At 40.8% G+C, this 24,808-nt stretch overlaps 2 protein-coding genes across 2 annotated transcripts; one reads left to right on the forward strand and one right to left on the reverse strand.

The window, feature by feature from the left end:
* Nucleotides 1-10,075: 10,075 nt before the first annotated feature.
* Nucleotides 10,076-14,047, reverse strand: zic2a (zic family member 2 (odd-paired homolog, Drosophila), a). The gene is made up of 3 exons (XM_047370837.1): nt 12,580-14,047; nt 11,319-11,482; nt 10,076-11,153 (listed from the first exon to the last, which is right to left on the reverse strand). The coding sequence occupies exons 1-3, from the start codon at nt 13,556-13,558 to the stop codon at nt 10,959-10,961; spliced, it is 1,338 nt and encodes a 445-aa protein (XP_047226793.1). The 5' UTR covers nt 13,559-14,047; the 3' UTR covers nt 10,076-10,958.
* A 4,147-nt stretch (nt 14,048-18,194) lies between these two features.
* On the forward strand, nt 18,195-22,552 carry zic5 (zic family member 5 (odd-paired homolog, Drosophila)). Its single transcript, XM_047370836.1, has 2 exons — nt 18,195-19,596; nt 20,897-22,552. Exons 1-2 carry the CDS (start codon nt 18,555-18,557, stop codon nt 21,343-21,345), a joined length of 1,491 nt encoding a protein of 496 aa, XP_047226792.1. The 5' UTR covers nt 18,195-18,554; the 3' UTR covers nt 21,346-22,552.
* Nucleotides 22,553-24,808: the final 2,256 nt, after the last annotated feature.

A 24,808-nucleotide genomic window follows, 5' to 3' on the forward strand; every position in this document is an offset into this window, starting at 1 on the left:
ACCTGAGACAGCTCTGGAGGAACTGCAGAGATCCACAGCTCAGGTGGGAGAATTTGTTGACATTACAGCTATTAGTCATGAACTCCACAAATCTGGCCTTTGTGAAAGAGTGACAAGAATAAAACCGCTGTTGAAACAAAACTGTCCCACAGCAAACACGTGGAAAGAAGGTGTTTTGTAAAGATGTGACATAAACTGATTGGTTGACTTAAGTGCAAAATACAGTGTGAAGGAAAACTAACAATGCTCATCATTCTTGTAGAACAACATGGTGTTTGCAACATCATTAATTAGGGTTGTTCCCTTCTGTGAATATAGCACAGATTCATTAGGTATTTTATGCCGTACACAGACTTCCTACTATAGAAGGAAAACGATTCAGTTTTCAAATTTTGTGTGAATATCTGAAAAGGATGGCATGTTTTTTTTTTATTCATCCAATACTTTGTAAAACTGCATTTTGATGCAATTATAGCCTAATTACCAACTATCATGTGCAACTTTACCAGCGGCTGCACTGTGATCTAGAGACTGAAATAGTTGCCTATTCTTCATTGTAAAATAGCTCAAGATCAGTCAGGTTGGATTTATAAACATAAATATTCAAATTTTGCTACAGATACTGAGTTGAATTTTGGTCTGGACTTTGACTGGACCATTCTTACATATGAATATGCTTTTATCTGTACCATTCCAGTCAGTCTCTGGCTTTGCTGTCCAGTCAGAAGGTGAACCTTCTCCACAGTCGTACGTTTCTTGCTGTATTTATTTCACACAGGTGGGCTGTTCTTGCAAATTATGAGATTTATAAAAGAAACTCTTCCCACTGGGTTTTATTTTGGGTTATCAGAGTAAAAGGGGTTGAATACCTATTCAAGTTACACTTTTTTTTTTTGAAAGCTATGTATTCATGTATCCCTCCATTTAACAGTTCTACTTTGTGTTGGTCTGTAACATAACATCACTATAGAAAGATTTAAGTTCATGGTTGTAATGTGATAAAATATAAAAAAGTTGAAGGGGTGCAATAAATGAAAGCAAAACAACTCTAAACCACCAACTACAGCTACATACGTGTTCAACAAGGAGAATAAGCCTAGAATAATCTGCTTCACGCTCAAGCGTATCGTCTCCATCAATGAGAAATATACAGAAACACCCGGTGTCTAACAAGACTCGAGCAGACTAGACATTGACATGTCAAGTGCTAACTGACTGCATGTCAATACACTCACTGAGCATAAAAGTCTTGCTCTGTCAGGGGACTGTGAGATACAGGCGAGAGAAAAAAAATGGAGGTGAAAGTCAATCAAATTAGCTCCTTCCAGCTCACTAAACTCAGGAACTAGAGGTAAGCAAGCCTGGCCTCTTCTGAGAGATCTGACAGTGTCTATGGGGTGCAATCTGAGTGGCGCCCTGTTGAGAAAGGCAAACACTGACAAACCGGCAAGAAACCACGATATGGCTCTTCAAATATAGTATACAAGGGTATTCCAGAATAAGTCAGGATATACAATCGATAGCCTACAAATGCTGTAGCGACCAAATGGTGTTTATTTCGACAGAAACACTCGAAACAAGTGTGCGGATTTGCATGTGACAAAGCTTACACCCACCTGTAATTTGTTTGTGTCCTCTGGTGAATGGAACCCTCTGGAGAGAAACAGCTAGGAAAAACGCAGTTAAGATCAGAGCGATAATGACTTACTGAATGTTGTCTGCATCATGGGGCCTGCAGCCAGTTTGATCCCTGTCCTTTTTCATTTCTGTCTCATTAGGCAAAACCTGTGGAAGTCAGACAGCCTTTTACCACTGATGTGTTTTAAAACATTCAACATTCAACACAGTCACATCACAGCACATGAGAAATTAAATCATCTCAAAGCGGCGGAAATTTTTCTGGAAACTGTCTTCATTTGGATTGATCTCATGTCAGGAGTCGTCTCATGTAATTTGGGGATGGGGGGAGTGAATAAAAATCAGTGAGCAAAATCAGAAAAGACAAGAAAACCCATGCAAGAGGGTAGAAGGTTGGGAGGCTAGTGTGTGTCTGTTTGTGTGAGCGCATAGTGGAACTAGTAGGGGGGCATATTCAACTCGTTTCTGTGTCATGTCATATAAATCTATTTAAATATCAGCAGGGACTTTTGTTGCCTTATCGCTCTCAAGTTGAACGTGAGTGACAGCGGAGGGGCACCGGGACACCTTGGCTCACAAGCATGAATTGTTTTTACTTACAAACAACAGTCCCTCTGAAACTTTTTTTTTATCTGTCACAATAGATGTTCAAACAGAGAGATCAGCAAGAAGAGTTGAGCTTCAGTCACTTAAAGATCAGATTTTTATGTCGGGATGACATATTTACCAGGGCCCTCTGAGCTGTCGCTGCGAGAGGAAACAAATCCAATACTGTGTGTTTAATTTGAGGAATTTATGGGTTATCAGCACTGTCTTTTCTAATAAAAATACAAAGCACGGAATCATATCTGATCAAACTTTAACATGAGACAAGATTAGAGTCACATTAGGCTCTTTTCTCACACACACAATCTATGTCTGCCGTCTCTGCTCTTGGTGGTTGTTTTAAAAAACAAAAAAGGTGTTCTTGTTTCAGACTATTGAACTTATTCATGTAATTTGTGGTTTAGCATTCAGGGATTGTTCAGTCCTCCTTAGAGACTCTTGACACTTGAGTAATGTCTGAAAAGCTACAACTCTGTCTTACATTGTGTTAAACTGACAATTCAGGACTTCTGAAGTGAGGTTCAATTAAAAGGTATTAGGCAGCTAATACCTTACCTGCAGCTGATAACTGCTTTGGCATCTTTATTTTCCATAAATCCATATTAATTGGACCCAGAGGCCAAGACAAAAGCAGAGGTTTATCATCTTAAAACAACAATCATTTAAAAAATGCCGTAGTGGTTTATGCAGATGTTATTACATAAATCTTTAAACCATTATGGCGTTTGTTTTGGTAGGATATTTAGACAGCAGATGAGGATTATTTGGGGAAATGGAGATAAGAGGAGGTGGGACATCAGTGATCTTCCTGGGTGAAATGCTTTCTGAGAACTAAAAATGTAAAGTGTGTCTGGTCAGAGTAACTACCTAACAGGAAAGCATCACAATGTACAAATGAATGAAATAGGGTTCTCTTAAACATTTCTTTAGTTTTTGCTTTTTGAACCACTTTACTTTTACATCAGAGCAGATACAGCATCACCGGGATGAAAAATAAAAAGAGTTGGCACCTAATGAGGGGGTGGTCTATTTAGTCTGATGAAAGTTTTTTTGACATTTGTGAACGACTGAAGGACAATAAGTTTTCTGAAACTCTACAGAACATTAAAACAGCAAGTAGCACACCGATGAATTAAGAGTTTGAGTTGACAAGAAGAAAATATTCAACACAAAAAGCCACACAAGCAGTCAGTTACTGCTCCTTAACACATGGATTTCTAATATACTGTATGTTCTTAGAAAAAACATGGTGTATAAAAAACACAATAGTCCCTAAATCAACTTGAAACAGTTTTTTTTATCCATCACACCACTATTCAGCAGAGCTGGAGTCTTGTGAAGTCTAATGAATGAAATCTCTAACAGGAGTGCTCTAGTTTAATTTCCGTTTTCTGGTTAGGTCCTTCTGAAAAATCAGCCCCACAGCTTTGCTTTGTGTCTGTTTGCAATTTTGCAATTCTTTCGTTTTCTCAGACAGTGATGGCGACCCATATGCCTCAGCCGTCACCTTCTCACCAAGCTCTCCTTGCTGTAGAAGTTAATGCAGAGCTGAGTATCAATGAGTGACTCTGCCAAGAAGCTTGCAGTGTCTGTATCTGTGATCCAGAGACTCTTATTGGTAAGAGGTTGAGCGAGCATTTTTTTACATTTGATACAGATGAGATATTTGAATTAAAAAGTTTTAAAGTAGTGGTAGGTGAAATTGCAAAGTTTTTAAATTCTTGAGGTGGCTGTTCACTAAATTGAAGGGGCAAAGGCCATTGCCAATCCCACATTGCATTGGGCAGGGTCAGACTGTGACTGGAGACAGTGGGTACATGTTGGATGGGAAGATCATCAATGGCGCACAGCCTCCAATTTCCCTTGCAAGTATAGGTCAGTCAGTCAGTATTTTACCACTTCTTCCATAGTGGAAGCTGGTGCTTATCTCCAGCAGTATATGGGCGGGAAGCGGGGTACACCCTGGACAGGTCGCCAGTCCATCGCAGGGCAAAACAGACACACACAGAGCAATCAACCACACACACACCTAAGGGCAAACCAATTAACCTAACAGTCATGTTTTTTGACTGTGGGAGGAAGCTGGAGTACCTGGAGAGAACCCACGCATGCACGGGGAGAATGTGCAAACTCCATGCGGCCAGGAGTTGAACCCAGGACCTTCTTGCTGCAAGGAAACAGTGTTACTAACTGCGCCACTGTGTAGCCAGCAAATATAGGTTTCTCTGCCAATTATTGTCCAATGCAAATGTGACATTTTAAAGGTTTATATAAAACAATGTTGCAGTACCTGCAGGGGTGTTTTTGTCACTGGAGTTATGTCAAGATGGTAGAAGTCCTCTTTGGTCTTGACCCCTTGCAGACTATCTGTCAGCCTCAGCCTCTGGGACCAACTAATCTAGATTTATCCTAATTGAAAACACCATGAGAGTTATCTAATCCAAGTAACACATTAACTGCACATACCCTTATAACAGAACCTCTCTTGGAAGATTCTGAACTTTCCCTTTAATCAAAAGCTTCTGGTAGACTTTTTTCTGGCATTTTCCTTAAAGAAATAACAATAGAACCTGTAAAGTGTCACAAGTTTTGGCTACGATACAGCATTCTCATAAACCAGAAAACACACACCACCCAATCACCTCTCTCCAGAGTTCCCCCCGGGGGGCCCAGGCCTGGCCTGTGTGAACATCAAAGGAATCAAGGTAAAACGGCATGTATACAGGTGGTGGGAAATTGGAAATTGCCCTGGCCTTGCGGAATAGAGGAGGAAGTCCTTAGTATGTCTAGGGAGATGAAGGTTGTATACTTTCATAAATGTTATCTCTGCAGACTCATATCCTGTCACATGTTCCTCTTTTTTCTGTGTGTAAAGAAGTCCATAAGCTGTGAATGCATGAGGAGAAAATCAGTAACATTATCCGGTGCATGTCTCTTTCTTTTTGTTCTGCATGCAGCTCATTGTACTCTGATGGTACACCTGCGCCTGTTTTGAAGCACATTGGCTGGAGCAGAAAAAGCAGGTACCTGGAAATATCTTTTCCTAACAGCACATTACCTACTGAGGTGAATAAACAGAACTGCAAGGTTCTGTATGGGAGCCATATTGAGAACCGTGCTGCAAAAGCACCAGCAGGGAAGGATGCTGGGTTTTTGAGGGATTAGTGAAATTCTAACACTTTTTTTTTCTTCCTTTTTGTGGGGGGAATCCACAACAATGAGCACACCTCAGTCGAGCTTGAGTCTGTCATTTACTCTGCACCTCTCCACTTTGTGTTTCTCTGTGTGCATGAGAGGACCAGTTGAGCCAAATGTTCTGCATGAAAGGGAGAGCGTTTAGCTTTTGAGGCTATTTGTGCTTCTGACTCTGTGGTGTTTGTGTCCGATGGGAGGCGCCTGCGCCAGCTTCCTTCAAGGAGTGAGGAGGGGTGGTGGGGAAAGAGGGGAGGGGGTTTGTTTGTTTCTCCGCCGTGCCAGGAGAAGTGACAGCCATTCCGGCTCTTTCACTCAAACACATTCATCTGTGTGAGAAAGAAAAAGGCGGCCGCTGAACCTCAGATGAAAGGCCATGGGAGCTGCGCTGCACAGGAAGGCAGACTGTACATGGACTTCAGTGCAAACACATGAGCAGCATCACACAGACAGACAGACAGACAGACAGACAGAAAGAAAGAAAGAAAGAAAGAAAGAAAGAAAGAAAGAAAGAAAGAAAGAAAGAAAGAAAGAAAGAAAAAAAAAAAAAAAAAGAAAGTTCATATACATTTTTATATATTGTCATAATTTTCTTCAATTTCACACCTATAAGTAAAAGTGGCAGGCAAAGAGGGAGACAGGACAAATCTAGCATCCAGAATCTACATGTTAAAACGATGCAACATGCACGACTTTGCGCAGTTCTTCTAAAAAACTTAAGATTTGAACTGTATGCAATGTTTGGATGGTGTTGTGCAGAGTAGTGCTGCACTCATCAATCCTGCCATAACTCATCCAGACTGAGGGTACACTGGCTTAAATATCTGCATATAAACGGATTCCTTTTTATTATGCTTTTCTCATCCTTTTTTATTATGCTTTTCCTCATCCTTATATATATATATGTATGTATTTATGCTTTTAGATGTTGATATAATTTTATTGTATTTTTCGTACGTTATTGGGATTTTTAGTCTCGTTTGTGTATTTCTGGACCTGGACCTGAAGACCCCACAAACAACTCTTTCTAAGCTTTAGTTGTAAAATAACATAATAATGCTAATAAAACCTATATTCACCATAACTACTGCTATATAATATTATTTTTACATCTGAATGACCGAATAAATCATTGAGCTTTATATGTATACTATGTTATTCTTTTCTTGCTGCCGGTTATTATAAAGGAAAATCAGGTGACAGCTAATCTATATATAGATATTCCTCTCCACACGTATTCATTTCATTGGGGCACAGTCAAATTCAATAAAAGGATATGGCGTTTGTTTTAAAAGTTTTCTCTATAAACATGCACAGCTACAATTTCGCCTTCAACGCCTCTGTTGTTGCTTGCTGGGAGAGACGAGAGAGGGATTTGAGAAGCTTCGCATTGTGAAAATTAATTTGGCTGAGGAGACATGAATTTACGAGGGCCGCCTCCGCAGGTAGGCAAAAAGAAAACCTAAATATGTAGTTGGTTTGAGTCCGTCTGACTAACTGATAGCTTGGATAGGTTTTTGGGAAGACAATGAGGCAGCACACAAAGTATTTTTTGGGCTTGAAGCTTAGGAAAGAGTGAGTTTAGCAGAAATAGGTTCAACTTTGAGTGCGTCGTTTTGTTTCTTTTTAAAATATATTTATTGTTTCGTTAAAATGTGTTTTATAAGCACCTGTTTTTAGTTTAAAAAAAAAAAAAAAAAGACCGGCGTAATCTTCGCGTATTTCATTTTATATGATCCACTCTTTTTATCTAATAACCACCCTGGCATCTTGCAGTGGCCTAACCTTTGGTTTTATTTTCCCAACATAAAAGCTTCCATACCACAACGTGTCACTCAGTCACCTATACCACCTTCACACTGTGCACATTCACGTTTCATCTGCACAAACAGATCACTGGCTCATTTCTACTCGAACTATCAAATCAAGATAAAGGCACACCCGATATCCCTAGGACTGCATACTTCGTATATTTAAACGACACATTATGGCTATTTGAAAAAAACTGAGTCTATAAAATCATCTGTTTGACCTTGGCGCATATTAACTAACAGATTTATAAAGAAACAGACAGGTTTAGCCTGCACCCGCTTATTTCATACAGACAATATGAGGAAAAACAGAAAGTCTTAAATCATAATTACTTGGTGATGCTTTTGAAACAGATGCGCAACAGTTGATTAAAGCTAGATGTGATGGAGAAGTGTTTGTGTATGCGTCAAACTTATCAGTGACGCTGCAAAGTTGCATCTGCGCAAACCAACACGTCTCTGTAGGGCATCGCTTGATATATATATGTGTGTGTGTGTGTGTGTGTGTGTGTGTGTGTGTGTGTGTGTGTGTGTGTGTGTGTGTGTGTGTGTGTGTGTGTGTGTACTTCCTACATTACTTTTAAAAATATAGACTTCAAGAAGTAGGGAGCCCAAATACAAAAAAAAAAAAACTGTTTCCAAATAAATAAATAAATAAGCTGCCCCTGTCAGGTTGATCAGAAATGTTTCCCTATAATTCTAGGGTCTTTAATGACTCCTGCTTCCTCTTCGTCACCCACATTAGGCAGGCGTAACGCTCATCGCCTCTGACGTATGATAGGTGCGCAGCCAGTGACACATGTGGCGGTGATTAAGTTGCGTTTCATCGTTCTTTCCTGCTGGTTTCATTGAACGCATCTGTCATACTTTGACATGGAACATAAATATCACAAACAATCAGGATGCTCGTTTGTTTTGATCTTTGTATCCGATAGTTTAAAATTATGTTTAGCTTTTTCGTTTAACTAGATGAGAAATAAAACCTAATGAAACGTTTTTTTGTATTTCATTTTATTACATGTGGTTTAGGTGTAATGTAACCTCATCACTCAAAAAATACTCAACTTTTAATGTTAAAGTTTTATTAATAATTTATGTAAGTTATAAGTTGATTTTGTGAGGCAGTTGCTTCCTCCTTATTTACAGTATAGCATCCTTACAGTAAAAACAACAGTGTTCAAAGAGCAGTGAAAAGTATAAGGAAACAAAAAAAAGTTCTTCCTTTTTCTGCGGATCAATATCAGCGCAGCAGGAGCCGAACAGGAACCGACATCGACGCACTGTTGTGGAGCTGACCTTTCCCACTCTCCACGGGTCATACCTTCGCTCAGCCGAAGAGGTTAGCGGACCAGCCACTAAAGCAGACGATTTTCAACTGCTAATTATTCTGCGTACAAACCAATATTTCACAAATACGCCACTTGCGAGAAATAGTTTTAGTTACGCACTTTCCTTTTTCACTAAGCAAAAGGACATTTTGGTGGAAAACAATAAAACAGAAAAAAAAATGGGTTCCTCCCCATTTTAGACTGGCAAATAAATAAAAATGTATACATTTTTATTGGCTTAAATTTCTTTGGGATCGGAGTATCTTCCTGGAGATCCTTACCAACCCGTTTTATTTGTTGTACATGCGCTCTGTGAGCCAAGTAATGTGAGCAGCTTGTACAACAAGAGACAGCGTCGCCTGCAGTCAAGCATCTCCGTGAGGCAGAGTGCCACTTGCTGCTGCAGAGAACCGACCCGCAATGGATAACAAGTCCCCCAAGTCTGCGTGTGCAACAAGAACGCAAACCACTTATTCCTACAGAACAAACGCAAAATATCAAACATAACAGCATCAAAGTGACAAAATGTTATTTCCGTTCTTCTCTTTTTATATAATCTTAATTTCGGCCTACTTTGACTACTCTCTAAAGAGCCATCGAAGAAAGAAAAAACATTTTCTTCTGCTATTATGCTGAATAACAGCAGCTACAAAAAAAATCCACACCTTCAATTTCAAACACGCACAGAAGCGGAATAAATAACCAGAACTTTTGAAAATATGGCCAACCCAACAGGTTTGATTCAGTCCAGTTGTATTTTACTTAATAGCAACTACAACAGATGCAATTTCAGGGAACTTTACAAACATCTAATTCATGTGCAGCCATAGAGAATCTAATTCCGTCAAAATTAAGTTGAGGTTAATTAATCTTCTAACAATCCAATCCAACCATACACTCCCATTCAAATGCAACTATATACATGATCCTACTTATAATACAGTCCAGTCAAAGTCAGAGGACAATCTGCTATCCAGGCCACAGACGCAGCTCACCCAAGTTCAAGTTCATGGCTGTTTCTCATCAAAGATCAAGTGTACTCTAGTGTAGGGAAGTCTATAAGGAGCTGAGATTTTACATAATCACACCAACTGAAATCACTGGTTTGGTCATACAAACTCACCAGGATGCACAAGTGGGTTTTTTGCAGCAAACAGCTGCAAAAAAGTGACTGCACAAGTGTAAAAGTGGGGGGAAAAAATCTGCTTGGGTTGGCTTCATTTTAAATGATAGAAAAAAAAGCTCAGCATATGTCCTAAAGCAAGCAGAGTTTTTCTCTGAGTTAGCTTTGAAAGAGCATGCACCCTAAATGCAACCTAAAAAGCATAGAGCTCATCAGCATGCACGCTCTGCAAACCTGCATGTTTGAGTTGAACCCTAAAACTGACTGAACGTTGTTTAGAGGCCCTAATTAATTCCAAAGCAGCTGCCAAACAACATGCAGCTCCAACACCAAACACTAGCAGCCAGCAACATTTTCAAAAAAACATGACAAAGGGATTATTCAGCACTTGCAACACCTTTTTATTATTATTTGTAAGCAGTAAAATTCTTATCACAATTAAAAGAAGGAAACACCTCTTAAAACTTTGAACAAAAGTTAGCACAAAACGAAACAACTGCCCGTGTTTTCAGCTCGTCATTGTACATATTTATAGGTAAAGAAACATTCTTTTTATAAATACTGTTTCATCTGTAGCAAGTAAATACCATAATTTAATTACAAATGGATAAATATGGCAGCTGATATTTACAAAATAAGGGAAAGGATGTGTGGGTACAGACCAAAAAAAAAAAAGACAACCAAAAAAAAAAAACGGCACAACGTTTATTTGACCTCACAATCTTTCCAGAAAGGGTTTTCTCTTTTTTTTTTCACAATTCAAACTTGCAAAGCACAAAAACATCACAAGTTAAGCCCCAGCAAACTAAAATATACATTCACGATCAGGATTATTGTGGTCTGTTGGGAGTTAGACGGTTAACTTTGGCACTCTCTCCAGTTTATAGATGTTTTAGTATAGTACAATCAGTTTGCCTCAGGATCACAATAGTCAAGATTATAGTACAGATTTTAATGGTAATATGTGCACTAAGATTCCAGTTAGAGAAACAGCTACCCGAATGAACATCTATACACCAAAAGACTTGACAAAACTACCACAACCAAATGGGAACGTGGATTTTTTTTAAGTTCCTATTTACAGTATGAAACACACATCCCCAGGTTTATTATACACATTTCCCTCTGCTGGTCAGTATCATCCTGCCTGGTGGATAATAAAATAAAAAATAAATGTTTTTTTTGTGTGTCCAAATAACAAGAATATCCTGTGGAATGGCCCAGTGCTGCGAAGTGCAGTGTGTGTGGCTTCGCTCAGTCCTACACATACCATTCACTGAAATTGGAGGACAGGCCACTGTGGCTGGTGGTGTTGTGCACAGCTGAGGCTGGGGACAGAGTGGTGTTGCTTTGGGTCTCGGTGGTGGGGGACACCAGGCCCGGGGGTGTAGACGACTCGTAGCCGGAGCTTGCAGCTGGCGATGAATCTGACGCAGATGGAGTGGATTCGTGGACCTGGTTGGATAAAAGAACAAAAAGAATTCAAACATGTGAAGCAAAAAAAAAAAAAAAAGCAGATGTAGGCATTTGCAAACAGCTGCAAAAAAGTGACTCTATACAACCAAAAATATGATGAGCAATATTGCTCCACACACACTGTACTAAGAGCAAGATATTTACCTTCATGTGTTTTCGTAGAGAGCTGGGGTGTGTGTAGGACTTGTCGCACATTTTGCACAAATACGGCTTGTCCGACGTGTGAACATGCATGTGTTTCTTTCGGTCGCTGCTATTTGCGAATCTTCTGTCACAGCCCTCAAACTCGCACTGGAACGGTTTCTCTCCTGCAGAATAAAAAACAGCAACCAGATTAATATGAGTCAGATATATTTTGAATGATATCGCCTCAGGGGTTGCATTTGTGTGCGTAAAACGCGTGCGTAAAGTCCAAACGCAAAAGTTAAGCTCAGTGCATGTTTTGCTTTCCATCAGTGATTTTTTTAAAGTTAAAGCAGCTGATTTAAAATAAGTCTGGATAAAGGAGGAGGAGGAGGAGGGGAGAGTTTGAAGACTTGTTCACCGTAAATAATGCACATGGTGATTTAGGAAAGGGGTGTGAAGGCCGTCCTCGGTGGGCCTTACATGGGAGGCATACCATTTGGAGCAAAGACAATAAAAATCTAATTAGCACATGATCGATTTCATGTTTGTCCCACGAAAATGCGCTTAAATGCGAAAAAAAGTGCCTGATAAAGGCCCCGTCTAGCACCTCAGCTCATCAGAAGGGGCGCAAACAAAAGGCTCTCATTTGCTGCTGCCTACAACAGAAACGAGACGCACAAGTCAAGATAGAAATATTTAATTAATAAAGCCCGGATAAAACGCGATCCTGTGAGCAGAGGAGCGCAGTGGAGGAGATAAGCGCCATTAAAGAGCGTTCGTGAACGAGCTGATGCGATTTACTACACAAGCCCGGGCTGCTCAGCTGCGCACGCAAAGCGCTCCTACTGTTATCACTGACCCACTTCTACGAACCTTAAATCAAAGTAAACAGTAGCAGTTCTGCTTTCAGTGCAACTAGAAACATTGTTTTAACACCCAATAGTACAGTTATAAAGGAGCCCAACGAGAGCACATGTAATGGTAAAATGAACGATCCCTGCTTCGGGTCTAAATCTGCTTTGTTACTTTAATTACTGTCTACTTTAGTAGCCCAAAATACTCGCTCTTAATCAGATTCTATTGTGATTTGCTGGTAGCGAGACGCATTTAGATGGCATGGAAATAAAAGCACATGCGGGACAATAACAATTACACAGATCCTAATTGTTTAAATCAATTTGAAGGTAAATCGTGAAGGTTTACTATATATTTAAATCTCTAATCCCCCCCCCCCCCCCCCCCCCCTCTCCCCCCCTCCAAGATTAAAATTAGGGCCTACCTGTGTGCGTTCTCTTGTGAATTTTCAAGTTTTCTGAGCGGGCGAAGACCTTGCCGCAACCGGGAAAGGGGCACGGGAAGGGCTTCTCCCCCGTGTGCACCCGAATGTGGTTCACCAGTTTGTATTTCGCCTTGAACGGCTTGCTCTCCCGGGGACAGTCCTCCCAGAAGCAGATGTGGTTGGTCTGCTCCGGACCACCGACGTGTTCCACGGAGACATGCGTGACCAGCTCATGCATGGTGCTGAAAGTTTTGTTGCAGCACTTCTTGGGGTTGCTCAGCTGCTCCGGGTCGATCCACTTGCAGATGAGCTCCTGCTTGATGCACTGCTGCCTCATGTAGCGGAAAAAGGCACCGGGGTGATGGTGGTGGTGGGCTGCCATGTTCATACCCATGTTCATATTCATGGAGCCGTACTGGTTGTGGAGCTGCGCGGCAGAGTACGGGTCGGTCCTCGGGCTGGAGACCTGGTGGTACTGCTCGGAGCGCCCGAAAACTTCACCCGGCAGTCCGAGTCTCATTTGGCCGTTTAGGACGTTCGGGGAACCGTGGGAGCCGTGCTGGTCGTGGATCCCGGGGAAGAGAATGTGGCTCTGAGTGTCTGTGTGGGAGTGATGAAGGGATCCCGTAGTGGGGCCAAAAATAGCGTGCTGGCCGCTCGCTGGAGAGGATTCACCGAAGCCGCGGCTGCGAAAGAGAAAGTCCCTGGTGGAGTTGAAGGGGGAGCTCGCGTACGACGTGACATGGGCGGCGTGGGCCCCCAGAGCCGCAGCGGGGTAGCCCGGCGCCTGGGTGGTGAAGGCAGAGCTCTGTCCCGGGGAGAGATCGTGGTTTAGCTTGAACGCACCCATGTGTGCGGAGTCTACAAAGCTGTTCTGCGCCAAACTCAAGTCTCTGTCCTGCATCTCGCTCGCAGAGTGATGCCTGGCAAACGAGCCCACTCCCAGTCCGGGGAACTGGTGGCCAGCATCCAGTAACATTATTGTTTTGCTTTTCAAAACCAGTACAGATATCTTTTTTTTTTTTCAATTACAGTAAAACAAGAAAAAACAAATCAAATGTTGACACGCAAAGATGCAACTTCCAGCTTTGGAAACACCATATCAGGCATGAAAGGAACGCGTTTCTCAGCTCATAACCAACAAATACAAACTTAACTAGCAATACAAGAATTTTGAAATTACTTGGAATCGAAAAATCCACACGAAAGTGAAGTCTTCCCCTGTGTCCTTTCCTCCTACTTTGATGCTTTAATGAAAATAAGAATTCAAAAATACAAACAAAACAATTATCTTACTAGGCGTCTTCTGCGCACGCAGAGCGAGAGTGGTTGGAGCATCGCAAGAATAAATAAAAAAAATCACCGCGATCCAGTTTGGGAACGGATTTATTTCTCTGGCTAGGAGTGAGCGATTTATCGGCGGAGGGTCCCTGTTTCTCTGTGGACTGGCTCTACCTCCTCTTCTGCACCCTTTAACTGAAGCCCGTTCGCTCCTTCCGCGCAGTCCCATTGGCTACCGCGCCTCATCAATCCCAGGTGCCCCTCCAATGGCAGGTAGCGCTCTAGCGACTTAATAGCGCAACGCCATTTTTCCAAGCAAACGATTACCGCCTACTTTTTAGGAGAGAAGATTTTCTTTTTTTCTGTTTCTCTAAACAGGCTTAGCGGATCACGACACAAGAGACGAGTCCGCGTTTTTTTTTTCTTTTTGTTGATATTTTCTGGATGTTACGCTCTGGTAATGGCAGTGAATGAGAAATCATTTATTTGATTAAAAAAATACTAATTTACTTTTCCTGTCTACATTTGGCGCAGCAGCTTTGTGTATTTATGAGCGTAGTTAAAGTTTAAAAAGTCAGATAGATAGATAGACAGATAGATAGATAGATAGATAGACAGATAGATAGATAGATAGATAGACAGATAGATAGATAGATAGACAGATAGATAGATAGATAGATAGATAGATAGATAGATAGATAGATAGATAGATAGATAGATAGATAGATAGATAGATAGATAGATAGATAGATAGATAGATAGATAGATAGATAGATAGATAGATAGATAGATAGATAGATAGATAGATAGATAGATAGATAGATAGATAGATAGATAGATAGATAGATAGATAGATAGATAGATAGATAGATAGATAGATAGATAGATAGATAGAGCTATTTCTTTACTTTATCATGTTACAGCCACATACTTCAGTGTTTTATTTGAATTTTATGTGACAATGCCACACAACGCAGCACACATTTGTAAAGCTTAAGTAAAAACATTGTCAATCCATAATTAAGATGACACCACATTTGAAGTTTGACCCTTAACACACCATCCCCACGGTGAAACATGGTGGTGGCATTATAATGCTGAGGGCATAATGATGACGCTGCAGATAGATTTAGCTGAAAAGAGCATGTGTAGCGCCATATGGAGCCCGGTGGTTTCCCAACAACCACAACTGAGTATGTTGTGGTTCTCCAGTTTTCACCCTACAAACCTCCAGTGCTTGTTACTGGTGCTTTAATGGTTCTGTACAATGCTGCTTCTGCTCCCTCTGTGGTTCTCACAGTCACCACAAACAAATGAAGTTGCATGACATGGTGCTGAACAGTGAAAAGATCAAAGTCAATCCTCTGTGATCTGTAAATCTGAAGCTGTTTTTGGCTGAAAGATTTGGTTTGTGTTGTTTTTGTTCCACCCTAAAACTGGTTGAAAATTATTTCTGGCCCATTTTTTCAAAGCTCACGTTTTCATGGCAACTTTCCAGTCTGAGCCGAAACAGTTAACAGAAAAGCCATACATCATAAGCAGCTCATTCGCTCCCAAAGCCAAAAAGGAAGTTTACTTACATTTTCACCACATAAAAATCCACGCAGACTCTCTTGTACCGCAGAGGAGTCCTCTGCCAGTCTCGGCTCTACGCATTCTGGGCGACAAATAACGGTGAATGCCTAGGGAAAGACTTTTTCCTCTTCTTTTTTTTTTTTACTTTTTTTTTTCTTTAAAATTGTGTGTCTCCTGGCTCCAAGTTATGGTGGAAGAATGGGTCGCTGTGTATGCGCCATTCTCCCAAGTCTATTTCAACCCGCACCACAGGAAACGCAGGAGCTGATCCAAGTTCAAAGTCACGTCTGCCGACCCCTATAAGAAGTTCTTTATTTTTGTGGGGAAACCAGGGAGCATTCCCCAGACAGAGAGAAAAGCATAAAGAAAATTAAAAAAATAAGAAAAAGGAGAGAAAAATCAATCGGTAAAGGCTGTAGCGCTCTTCCATTTGAGGGGAAATAACAAGAGGGGCTGGCTCATAGGAAAATCCCCCCAAAGAGCAGTATTTCAACAGGTTTTTAGAGGCACTATATTACACGTTGGGACCCGGCCTGCAGATGTAGCACATAAATCACTGAAAATATGAGTCAGAATGTGAAGTGAGAGCTCACAGAACGCATTGACAGCCTCAGCGCTGCGTGCAGGAAACGCCGTCAATAAAACCTACAATCTTGATCACATAAGGAGCGCTCCGGCTGCGTTATTATAAGGAAGGTTTCTCCTCTCTGTTACTCCGACAGTATCAATATGGTGACACGCTGGAAGGTTACTTGTGTGGCTTCGGCGACCTTGTGTTTCATGGATGTTTGACCTCTGACCCGTTAAGACCACATATGCCACCCCCTGACTCCTTTTGGGAAAATAACCCAGTTTATGACAAAGCGTCTTTGTTTTAGAGGTAAAGAGAGGGTCTCTGGTGTCCCCACCCACTCCTCTCCTGCTTCAGCCCGAGACATCGTCAGCTTTTCGGTGATAAAGGAACCATAAGTCACTAGAAATTAACTCAGATTGCAAACTTTTGTACTTTAATTTCTGTTAGGGAGGAAGTAAAAGAGAGGTTTTGGAAATTTTACACCAGCGTGTAGCCATGCGTAAACCAACATTCGTGTGCGTGAATCGGAAGCAAGTCTAGTCTTGATGAATTTTATAGCCAAAATCAGATTTTTGAGTGTGTTTATTGATTACTTCTACATTTACTGGGTTTTGGGAAATAAAGCTTGCAGCAAAATCATGAACAATGCTCGAGCTGCTCCTGTGTATTTTATGGGTTACCTGAAGCAAAGTGCTCTTTGGAGCTGATACAATTAATTTATTTATAATGTATTTTTTATTACACTCTACTATTATTTTTAGCAACTTCAAAATTCTAAGAAAAAATATCAACATAGTATAGTCATAGTTTTAGTGAAATTAAAGAGCAGCTTGTAATAAATAAGCACAAATGCTTAGTTATAAACTGAACAGATTATACACTTTATTTATTTATTGCACTATGGCATAGTAAATATTCACGTTATGCTTTTTATGAAGTTCATAAATCATTTTCAGCCCGTGATGCTCATGCAACAAGCTTAAATTATATCAAACATTTTCATAGAAATTGATGAAATTCGAGTCATTTGCTTACTGGTTGCCACTTTTTGAGCATTTTGCAATTTACAGCTCCTTCTCAGCTCCCACACACCTTGCAGTTGCAACAGTGTAAGGTTTGTTACTGCAGTGTAGAAATGAGAAATGACACCACTGGAATAGGGGGATATGTGGACTTAAAACAGGGACATATACTGTCAAAGTACAAGTTGGAGTTAAAGGAAAAAAAGCAAAACTTTCTTTAACAAATCTGTTACAAAAGGTGCAAAAGGTTAAATTGACGAGATTTTTTCAGAGGCAGTAAAAATATAAATAAAGGAGTACAGAAAGTATGCGAAGGTTTTGCAAATGTAACCACATTAATATATAATAAACTGAGTCACATTGTATAAATATATATGTATATATTGCTATATATAAATATATAGAAGTGTATAACAGTTGTATGCTTTTTCTTACTTCTACTTGTGAGAAGAGGTTAATAAACACTTTATTACATTTAACAAGTTTAGAAGCTAGAATATTGAGGGTATTTATTACATTTGGTAAAAATGTGTAAGTAACGACTAAAAACACAAGAAGTGGCAGGGTTAAATAAATACCAAAACCTGGAGTGGATAAATGTCTTCCATTCTTTTCAACAATTTATTATAATTTATTTAATATGTTTATATTTCATTCATCTTCATTGAACTCTATAATGTGTTTGTTTCTCCCTGTTATTTATTTGTTCATTTAATAACATGTTTTTTTTTTATATATTTTATATTTTTGATTAGTTTATTATTCCTTACATATTTCTTTTTTTTTTTTTTTTTTTTTTTGCCACACGTTCTTGTTTATCAAAAATAGCTGAATATCGAATAAATAAACAATGCTCTCCTGCTGTGTGTGCTCCCCCCTTAGAGCCTATTTGTCATCTTTTGCACATCTCATACAAATACAAGCATCTGGCTAATTTATTGATCTGTTTAATTATTTATTTATGTTTATTTCTTTTAAAATATATTTATATGGCAGAATAATAGTGAGGCATTTGCAAACACTAGACCTCGGGGGTGAACTGGAACGCACTTGACGCGTAAACTGATATTTCGATGACCTGCACCAGTAAACACACACACACACACACACACACACACACACACACACACAGAGGGAAAGAGAGAGGGAGAGAGACGCACAAACCAGATCCGCTCGGTAACTTTGTGAGTACAACTTTTTGGAGTCAACAGCGATTAGGAGAGTGAGGGGGCGGAACCCTGCTGAGCCCCTGCGCTGAACGACAGCCAATCGCTTCGTTCTCCTAACTGCCAGTCACCGAAATCCGTCCAATACCCGCAGTGCCATTTCTAAACTGTATTCCCCACTGTGTCCTCCAACTGTTGTATGTTCTGCCAATCGCTTGAGGACAGAGTGGGGAAAGGAGCAAGCAGAGTTAGAAGCCGGACAAAAGAACTCATAGGGCCCTTATGTACATATTTTCCTCATGTTTTAGAGCGCAAAAACAGCTGCGGTGAGCGCGGATGGACTTGTGTGTGTAAGTTATGGAACCCCCTTTAAGCAAGAGGAACCCGGCGATAAGATTAGCGGATTTGGCATCAACTCAGCCCCTTCCTCATCAGAATATGACAGGCTTCCCGGGGCTAGGGGGGCATCACCCTCTCTCCCACCATGCCCACCTCCACCCTGGGGAGCTGGGCAACGACCCCGGAGTGGCACTCACTCCATTTGGACCCGAGCACATGGCACAGACAAATGCTCTCAAACTTAGCCCCACTCAGCACATTCAGAGCCATCCCGAAGCCCAGACCGCGGCATCTTTCACTCCTGCTCAGGGTTTCCCCGTGGCTCACCCCCACTCAGGCTACTCAAGCAGCAGGGACTTCATCCTCAGGAGAGAACTCTCAGCCTCTGCTATGCATGCACTTGGCGACCAGCATAGTTCCGCCTCCTCCCCTCATCACCATGGCATGTTCATCTCCCCAACAGGTGCTTATGGGCACACGGAGAGTGGGGCCCATTCACTTTTCACTGGACTTCACGAGCAGGCGTCCCCAGGTGGCCACCACCATGCCCTCAATGGGCAGATGCGCCTGGGCATCCCGGGGGACGTGTACGGCCGGCCGGAGCACTTCGGCCACAGGCCGGAGCACTACGGAGCGTCCTCCCTGCACAGCTATAACACCATGAACCTCAACATGAACATCGCCGCTGCCGCCGCAGCTCCTCACGGAGCGGCGGGGGCGTTTCTGAGATACATGCGGCAGCCCATCAAGCAGGAGCTCATCTGCAAGTGGATCGACCAGGATCAGAACCAGAAGAAGCCCTGCTCCAAGACCTACAGCACCATGCACGAACTGGTCAACCACGTCACGGTGGAGCACGTCGGCGGACCCGAGCAGAGCACGCACGTCTGCTTCTGGGAGGAATGTCCGCGGGAGGGGAAGGCTTTCAAGGCAAAGTACAAACTGATAAACCACATCCGAGTTCACACCGGGGAGAAACCCTTCCCGTGTCCGTTCCCAGGATGCGGGAAAGTGTTCGCCAGGTCAGAAAACCTCAAGATCCACAAGAGAACTCACACAGGTCTGTAAAACATGCTTCTATGTGTCTAAAACTACTGATCCAAGAGGAATGTTTCCTTTTAGTTCACATCGGAAACAAAAGAGTAGTGCGATCGTGCATAATTGCGCACAAGCTGTCAATGCAACAGTATTTTTAGAAAAATAAACATTTATCACATCCTTTCGTTAATATTAACTTTTTTCCCCGACTTATTCACCCAGGCGCCCGGAGTAGGCGTCAAAGGATTAGAGCATATGATTTGTAAAACGTGCTTACGTACATACTACTGCACGCGTAAATGTAATTGTCCTCGAGCGTAAGACGTTTTACGCTAAAGCAGTGCAGATAGACCAGAGTCGACATAGAATGCATGTAGCTGAATGTAAAGCTGCTTCTATGACTGGATAAGAATTTAAAACGTGCCTTGAGATGGTATTTGTTGTGAATAGTACATGTGTACAGCCACCAAAAGTGTATATATATATATATATAATAAACATCGCGAGATTGGTGTGTTCTGCCATTGAATTATATGTGTTTGGGTCAACAGTGAGGAAAAACAACTGCATAGAAAGAATTAATGTTGTTTTGTGTTGTTCGAGATAACCCCTAAACTAGTTGCATTTTTCAAATGCTGCCCTATTTTTTTGGAGATCATCTTTTACGAAGTGACTTTTTTTGGTCCCGAACCTCTCTAATTTGTCTTCATTTTTCAGTCTTTTCTCCACCTGTCTTCGGAGTTTATTTCTTATATATATTTTTAGATTAACTTTCAACTAAGTGATCTTTTATTTGTTTATTTATTATAAATTACCTTTAGAGTTTTGATTTGTAGTTTTTACGTAAGCTTTTTATATTAAATATTTTTTGTATTGCTCACAACAAAGGTTTTCCACCAACTCGAGTCATGATACACTGAAACTGATCAAATTTGATCAAATATAAGTCCAACTTATCATAGGCTTGTATTACAAACATAAGATGATGCCTTAGAAAAGGGGAGAAAATGCTGTGCGACATTGCACAAGCGTCTCCTGGTGGTCTCCTGCCTCCCCTCTCTTCCAGCCACATGCAAACACGAAAAACCAGTAGGCCTGGAGGCAACGTTACACGTGTTCAACAGAGAAATGGAGCTTATTTGTTGGGATAAGTGGGTGTGGAGCAGTGGATATATGTTCAGTCGTGGCTACACCAGATTATCTTTAAGATTTAACTCGAACACGTTTGTTATGTTACAGTGGTTCCAGCGTTCATTTTCTGGGTTGTTCTGGCAGCTTTCAGACCCACATCATGACTCTGTGCGTTTCTCGTTTGTCCAAAGGAGAGAAGCCCTTCAAGTGCGAGTTCGACGGCTGCGACCGAAAATTCGCCAACAGCAGCGACCGGAAGAAGCACTCTCACGTGCACACCAGCGACAAGCCCTACTACTGCAAAGTGCGCGGCTGCGACAAGTCCTACACGCACCCGAGCTCGCTGCGGAAACACATGAAAGTGCACTGCAAATCCCCGCCTCCGCCCCCCTCCACCAATGTCGCCTACATCTCCTCCACGAACCCCCTGGTGGCGGACCATAATCCTTCGCCGGGCTCCGAGGCGCACCGGAACCGCTCGGCGAACCTCTCCCCCCAGGTCACCAACCTCAACGAGTGGTACGTGTGCCAGGGGAGCGGGGGACCCAACCACCTCCACACCCCCTCCAGCGACGTGCCGACGTCGGATTCGGACGAAGAGGACTCTTTCAGAGGTTCAGACCCGAGGACGATGCTTTGATAGCTTGTTTACAACCTGAACCCAGACTGTCCAACTCGCCATTGAGTTGACCCATTTATAGATGTTGGCTTCCAGAACCGTCAAAATGCAGAAAAACGGGTGCAGAGCAGGCTCACTCATAAAAGGAGATATCACTGATGTGACCCCCTGACCTTATATATATATATATATATATATATATATATATATATATATATATATATATATATATATATATATATGTGTGTGTGTAAAATAATAGTAAAATAAGCCATTTGAACCTTAAATAAGACTTTATATTCAAAGGATGCTGATTAAAACCGGTCTGAATTGGACTGATTTGACTTTCTATAAAAGAATTTCTACACAGATGTTAATTAAATCTTACATTTAGATTCAAAATGGCATCCTTTACATGGCCATATGTCACATCATCTCACGGGGGGGGGGATACTGCCTGCAGCCCCACAAATGACAACAAACAGTTACTGGAGAAAATAAGTTGCAAAAAAAAAAAAAACTTGATTTTGGCTAAAGTGATCAACCCAGTGTCTGAACATTTCTCGTTTTTCAGATTTATAAAAATACGTTTTGGATGGATTTGTTTTTGTAATATTTAAGAACTATTTAAGACTATTTTATGCAAGAAAAAAAAGGCACACACACACACACACACAAGCGTAAAGAGTCCAGTTAAAAAATGTCCCCCGAGACCCTAAAAATGTCGACTCTGTAAAGATTTGTAAATATGTAACTGTACTGATGCTTGTGAATGTTGTGTAGTTTTAATGACGGAGAGGTTTCTTTTGTACATTGTAATTTATTGGCTGGTGTCCGTATTGTTATCTGGAATTACAGAAACACCAAAGAATAATATTAATAATAATAATAATAATAATATCAGTTTTGGTGATGTAAAGAGCCCTTTTTTTTTGGTTCTTTTTTTGCAACTTTATGTGGAATTGTTTATTTTTTTTTAAATCTGTGCTCTGTAAAAGATGAAACCATCTACCTGGATAGGCCGTGAAATGTGAAAAAAGTCCCTCCGCTCGCATGCCTTTTGTAGTGATGTGTCTTTCATATTGAGGTGCATGATGCCAGTGGATGGCATGGATTAAGGACAAAAAAGAGAGATGAATCAGTTATGAATGTCTTGATGTTTCAAATTTAAGTTACCACACAAAACTCTTGGTATATTTAATAAAAACAGTCAGGATGAACACAGTAAGCAAGTGTGGAATGATTGCTGAAGCGATTACAATGGTTATTTCAGGTTTATTATGAGGTTTAAGGAGGTTGTACCCGTCTTATTTAAAAAGCCTTTTTAACTGTAATTAAGAGCCTACCAACCATCAGTCTCAACAGAAATAGGAAAGCCGAAGTAGCTGCTCATTCTTTTTAACATATTCCGAGAAACAGGCCCAACAGGCCAAGGAGGGCTGATATAAACTAATCACTGAGCTAATGGGAAAACTTATAGCCCCCTAATGGCGCTAGCTCCTGAAAAGGCTGTGACAACACAAAGCAGCCGAGGCATGAATCATTCATGGGAAAAATAAAAGATAAAAAGATATCTGACAATAAGCAGATCCGTGTATAGAGTGTATAAAGGGGGAAGGGGGGTAAAAGAAATAGGGTTCTTTCTCATTTCCTCCATTAAAACGCAGAATCCCACTTTCAAAGAGTTGCCTGTCCAGAGTCTATAGAATGAAAATTGACCAACGCTGGTTTGTGCAAGCACTTCAAAGCTTCTGCAGCTTCTCAGGAGGAAGGCTGGCTGCTTTGACAGTCTTGCACGCCGTGTTAGGATTTCTATGGCAATCGGGCAGTGAGACATTCTCACTTGAATATGTCCGGTTGTGCTAACTGCCACTAAACGAAGACCAATCAAAGCAAGGATGGGATAGAATGTCCCTCCACCCCTTTCTCCAGAAGTGCATGTTGTCCCCGGCAGGTAGATGACACTGACACGGAAGCTTAAAACAGTACAGAGTTACAACAACAAAAGACAACCCTACAGGAACTTGGTTCCTGTGTAACAAAAACATCAGAAAAAATAAGCAAGTTAAAAAAAACTGCTTCCTGTGAGAATTAAGACACACCTGACTCAGGTCAGTGTGGACAATGAGGACTGAAAACTATCTCAAATAGTCATTTACAGCACAAAATAATTTGCTCTTTGTTGGTGCAAAGGAACTTCTTTAAATGTTTTCTTAGAACATTTTGATGATTTTTTTACTATATATAAGAAAAAAGAGAAAGAGGTTTGAACTTGCAGGCAATATGAGGCAGCAGTTTTAGAGAGGCAGTGGTATCACTGGAGGTTAGGTTAAAAGCATAATATTTGAAAAATGAAATTAAGGGGGGAAAGTATGGGCTTCTAAGAGTTGAAAAATGTTTTATTTATCTATTATGTAAATATGGTTTTGTGATATATTTTTTTTGTCCTTTACATGACTGACATTCACTACTGGCCCTGCTGTGTCCTTGCTATATATGACAACAGCATAGTAAACCATAGGTATGTCAGCTGAAGCTTCATAGCAGTTTTGTCAAAACTAATTATCTCATTTGAAAGGGTTTAACCTTCCACTTGATAACCGAATCACTATTTGCGTAAGAAAAAAGGAGAGCACTTGTTGTTTTTTAAACTGTGATCACTAACTTTTGCAGAAGCTAAAAAAACATGTTCTGACCAATCAAATCAGCTGATTTTTGATATAGATTTTCTTGAAAACATGAAGTTGTACCTGAATTTTGAAATTCAGCCATAGCAACATAGGTAAGGAGGGGGCTATTTATTCCAGGGGCTCAAATGCAACACGGACCGTTTGCCGAGGGGGGAGCGGTGTTCACTTCCAATCTTTCTGAGACGTTCTCCACAGCGAATCTGCACATTTACAGAGAGTTTCCAGTTGCATTTGCAGAGATTTGAAGGAATAAGTGCTTCAGCACAGTGAAAGCAGTTTTATTTTTCAATTTGCTGTGCTGTGCATGTCCGATCTATTGAATCCAGTCTTATGTTATATTAATGACTTTCTGATTAACAAAAATCTTGCACGGTTTTGAAAAATATAACCATGTTATATCCAATGATGGCTAATAATGCTCACATTTTATCACTGTGGGGCGAGCTATAACACTATAAAAACCAAGCCTCTAAAACGTTAGACAGTTACAACATCTAATAAAGGATTCCAGGTAACAGTTTTTTTTATTTTTATTATTATATAAAGAAATAATTAAATGACGAGAGTGAAGAAATAATTAAACTGAAAAAAACTGAAGACTAAGAATAAAAAACAAATCGGTGAATGAATAAATATGAGTATGGTGACTGAAGTTTTAGTGCTTTGGTTTAAATTTTGGATTCTGGAGATGTTACCACACACGCACCACAGTGGGATCAATAGATTCATTGGTTCAAGGTTAACTTGTCAATTCTTAGCCCAGTTCCTTCCCTATGTTGCCATTTTGTCCCTTC

This window comes from Girardinichthys multiradiatus, chromosome 7 (genome assembly GCF_021462225.1).
Source record: "Girardinichthys multiradiatus isolate DD_20200921_A chromosome 7, DD_fGirMul_XY1, whole genome shotgun sequence".
Classification (NCBI taxonomy): Eukaryota; Metazoa; Chordata; class Actinopteri; order Cyprinodontiformes; family Goodeidae; genus Girardinichthys; species Girardinichthys multiradiatus.

Excerpts from the sequence above, each read along its gene's own strand:
- zic2a (XM_047370837.1), bottom strand. The coding sequence starts at position 13,558 with ATGTTACTGGATGCTGGCCACCAGTTCCCCGGACTGGGAGTGGGCTCG. Across the intron at positions 11,483-12,579 it reads TCACAAGAGAACGCACACAG|GAGAGAAACCGTTCCAGTGC; the intron begins GTAGGCCCTAAT and ends TTTATTCTGCAG. Across the intron at positions 11,154-11,318 it reads CTCTACGAAAACACATGAAG|GTCCACGAATCCACTCCATC; the intron begins GTAAATATCTTG and ends TTATCCAACCAG.
- zic5 (XM_047370836.1), top strand. The coding sequence starts at position 18,555 with ATGGAACCCCCTTTAAGCAAGAGGAACCCGGCGATAAGATTAGCGGAT. Across the intron at positions 19,597-20,896 it reads CCACAAGAGAACTCACACAG|GAGAGAAGCCCTTCAAGTGC; the intron begins GTCTGTAAAACA and ends GTTTGTCCAAAG.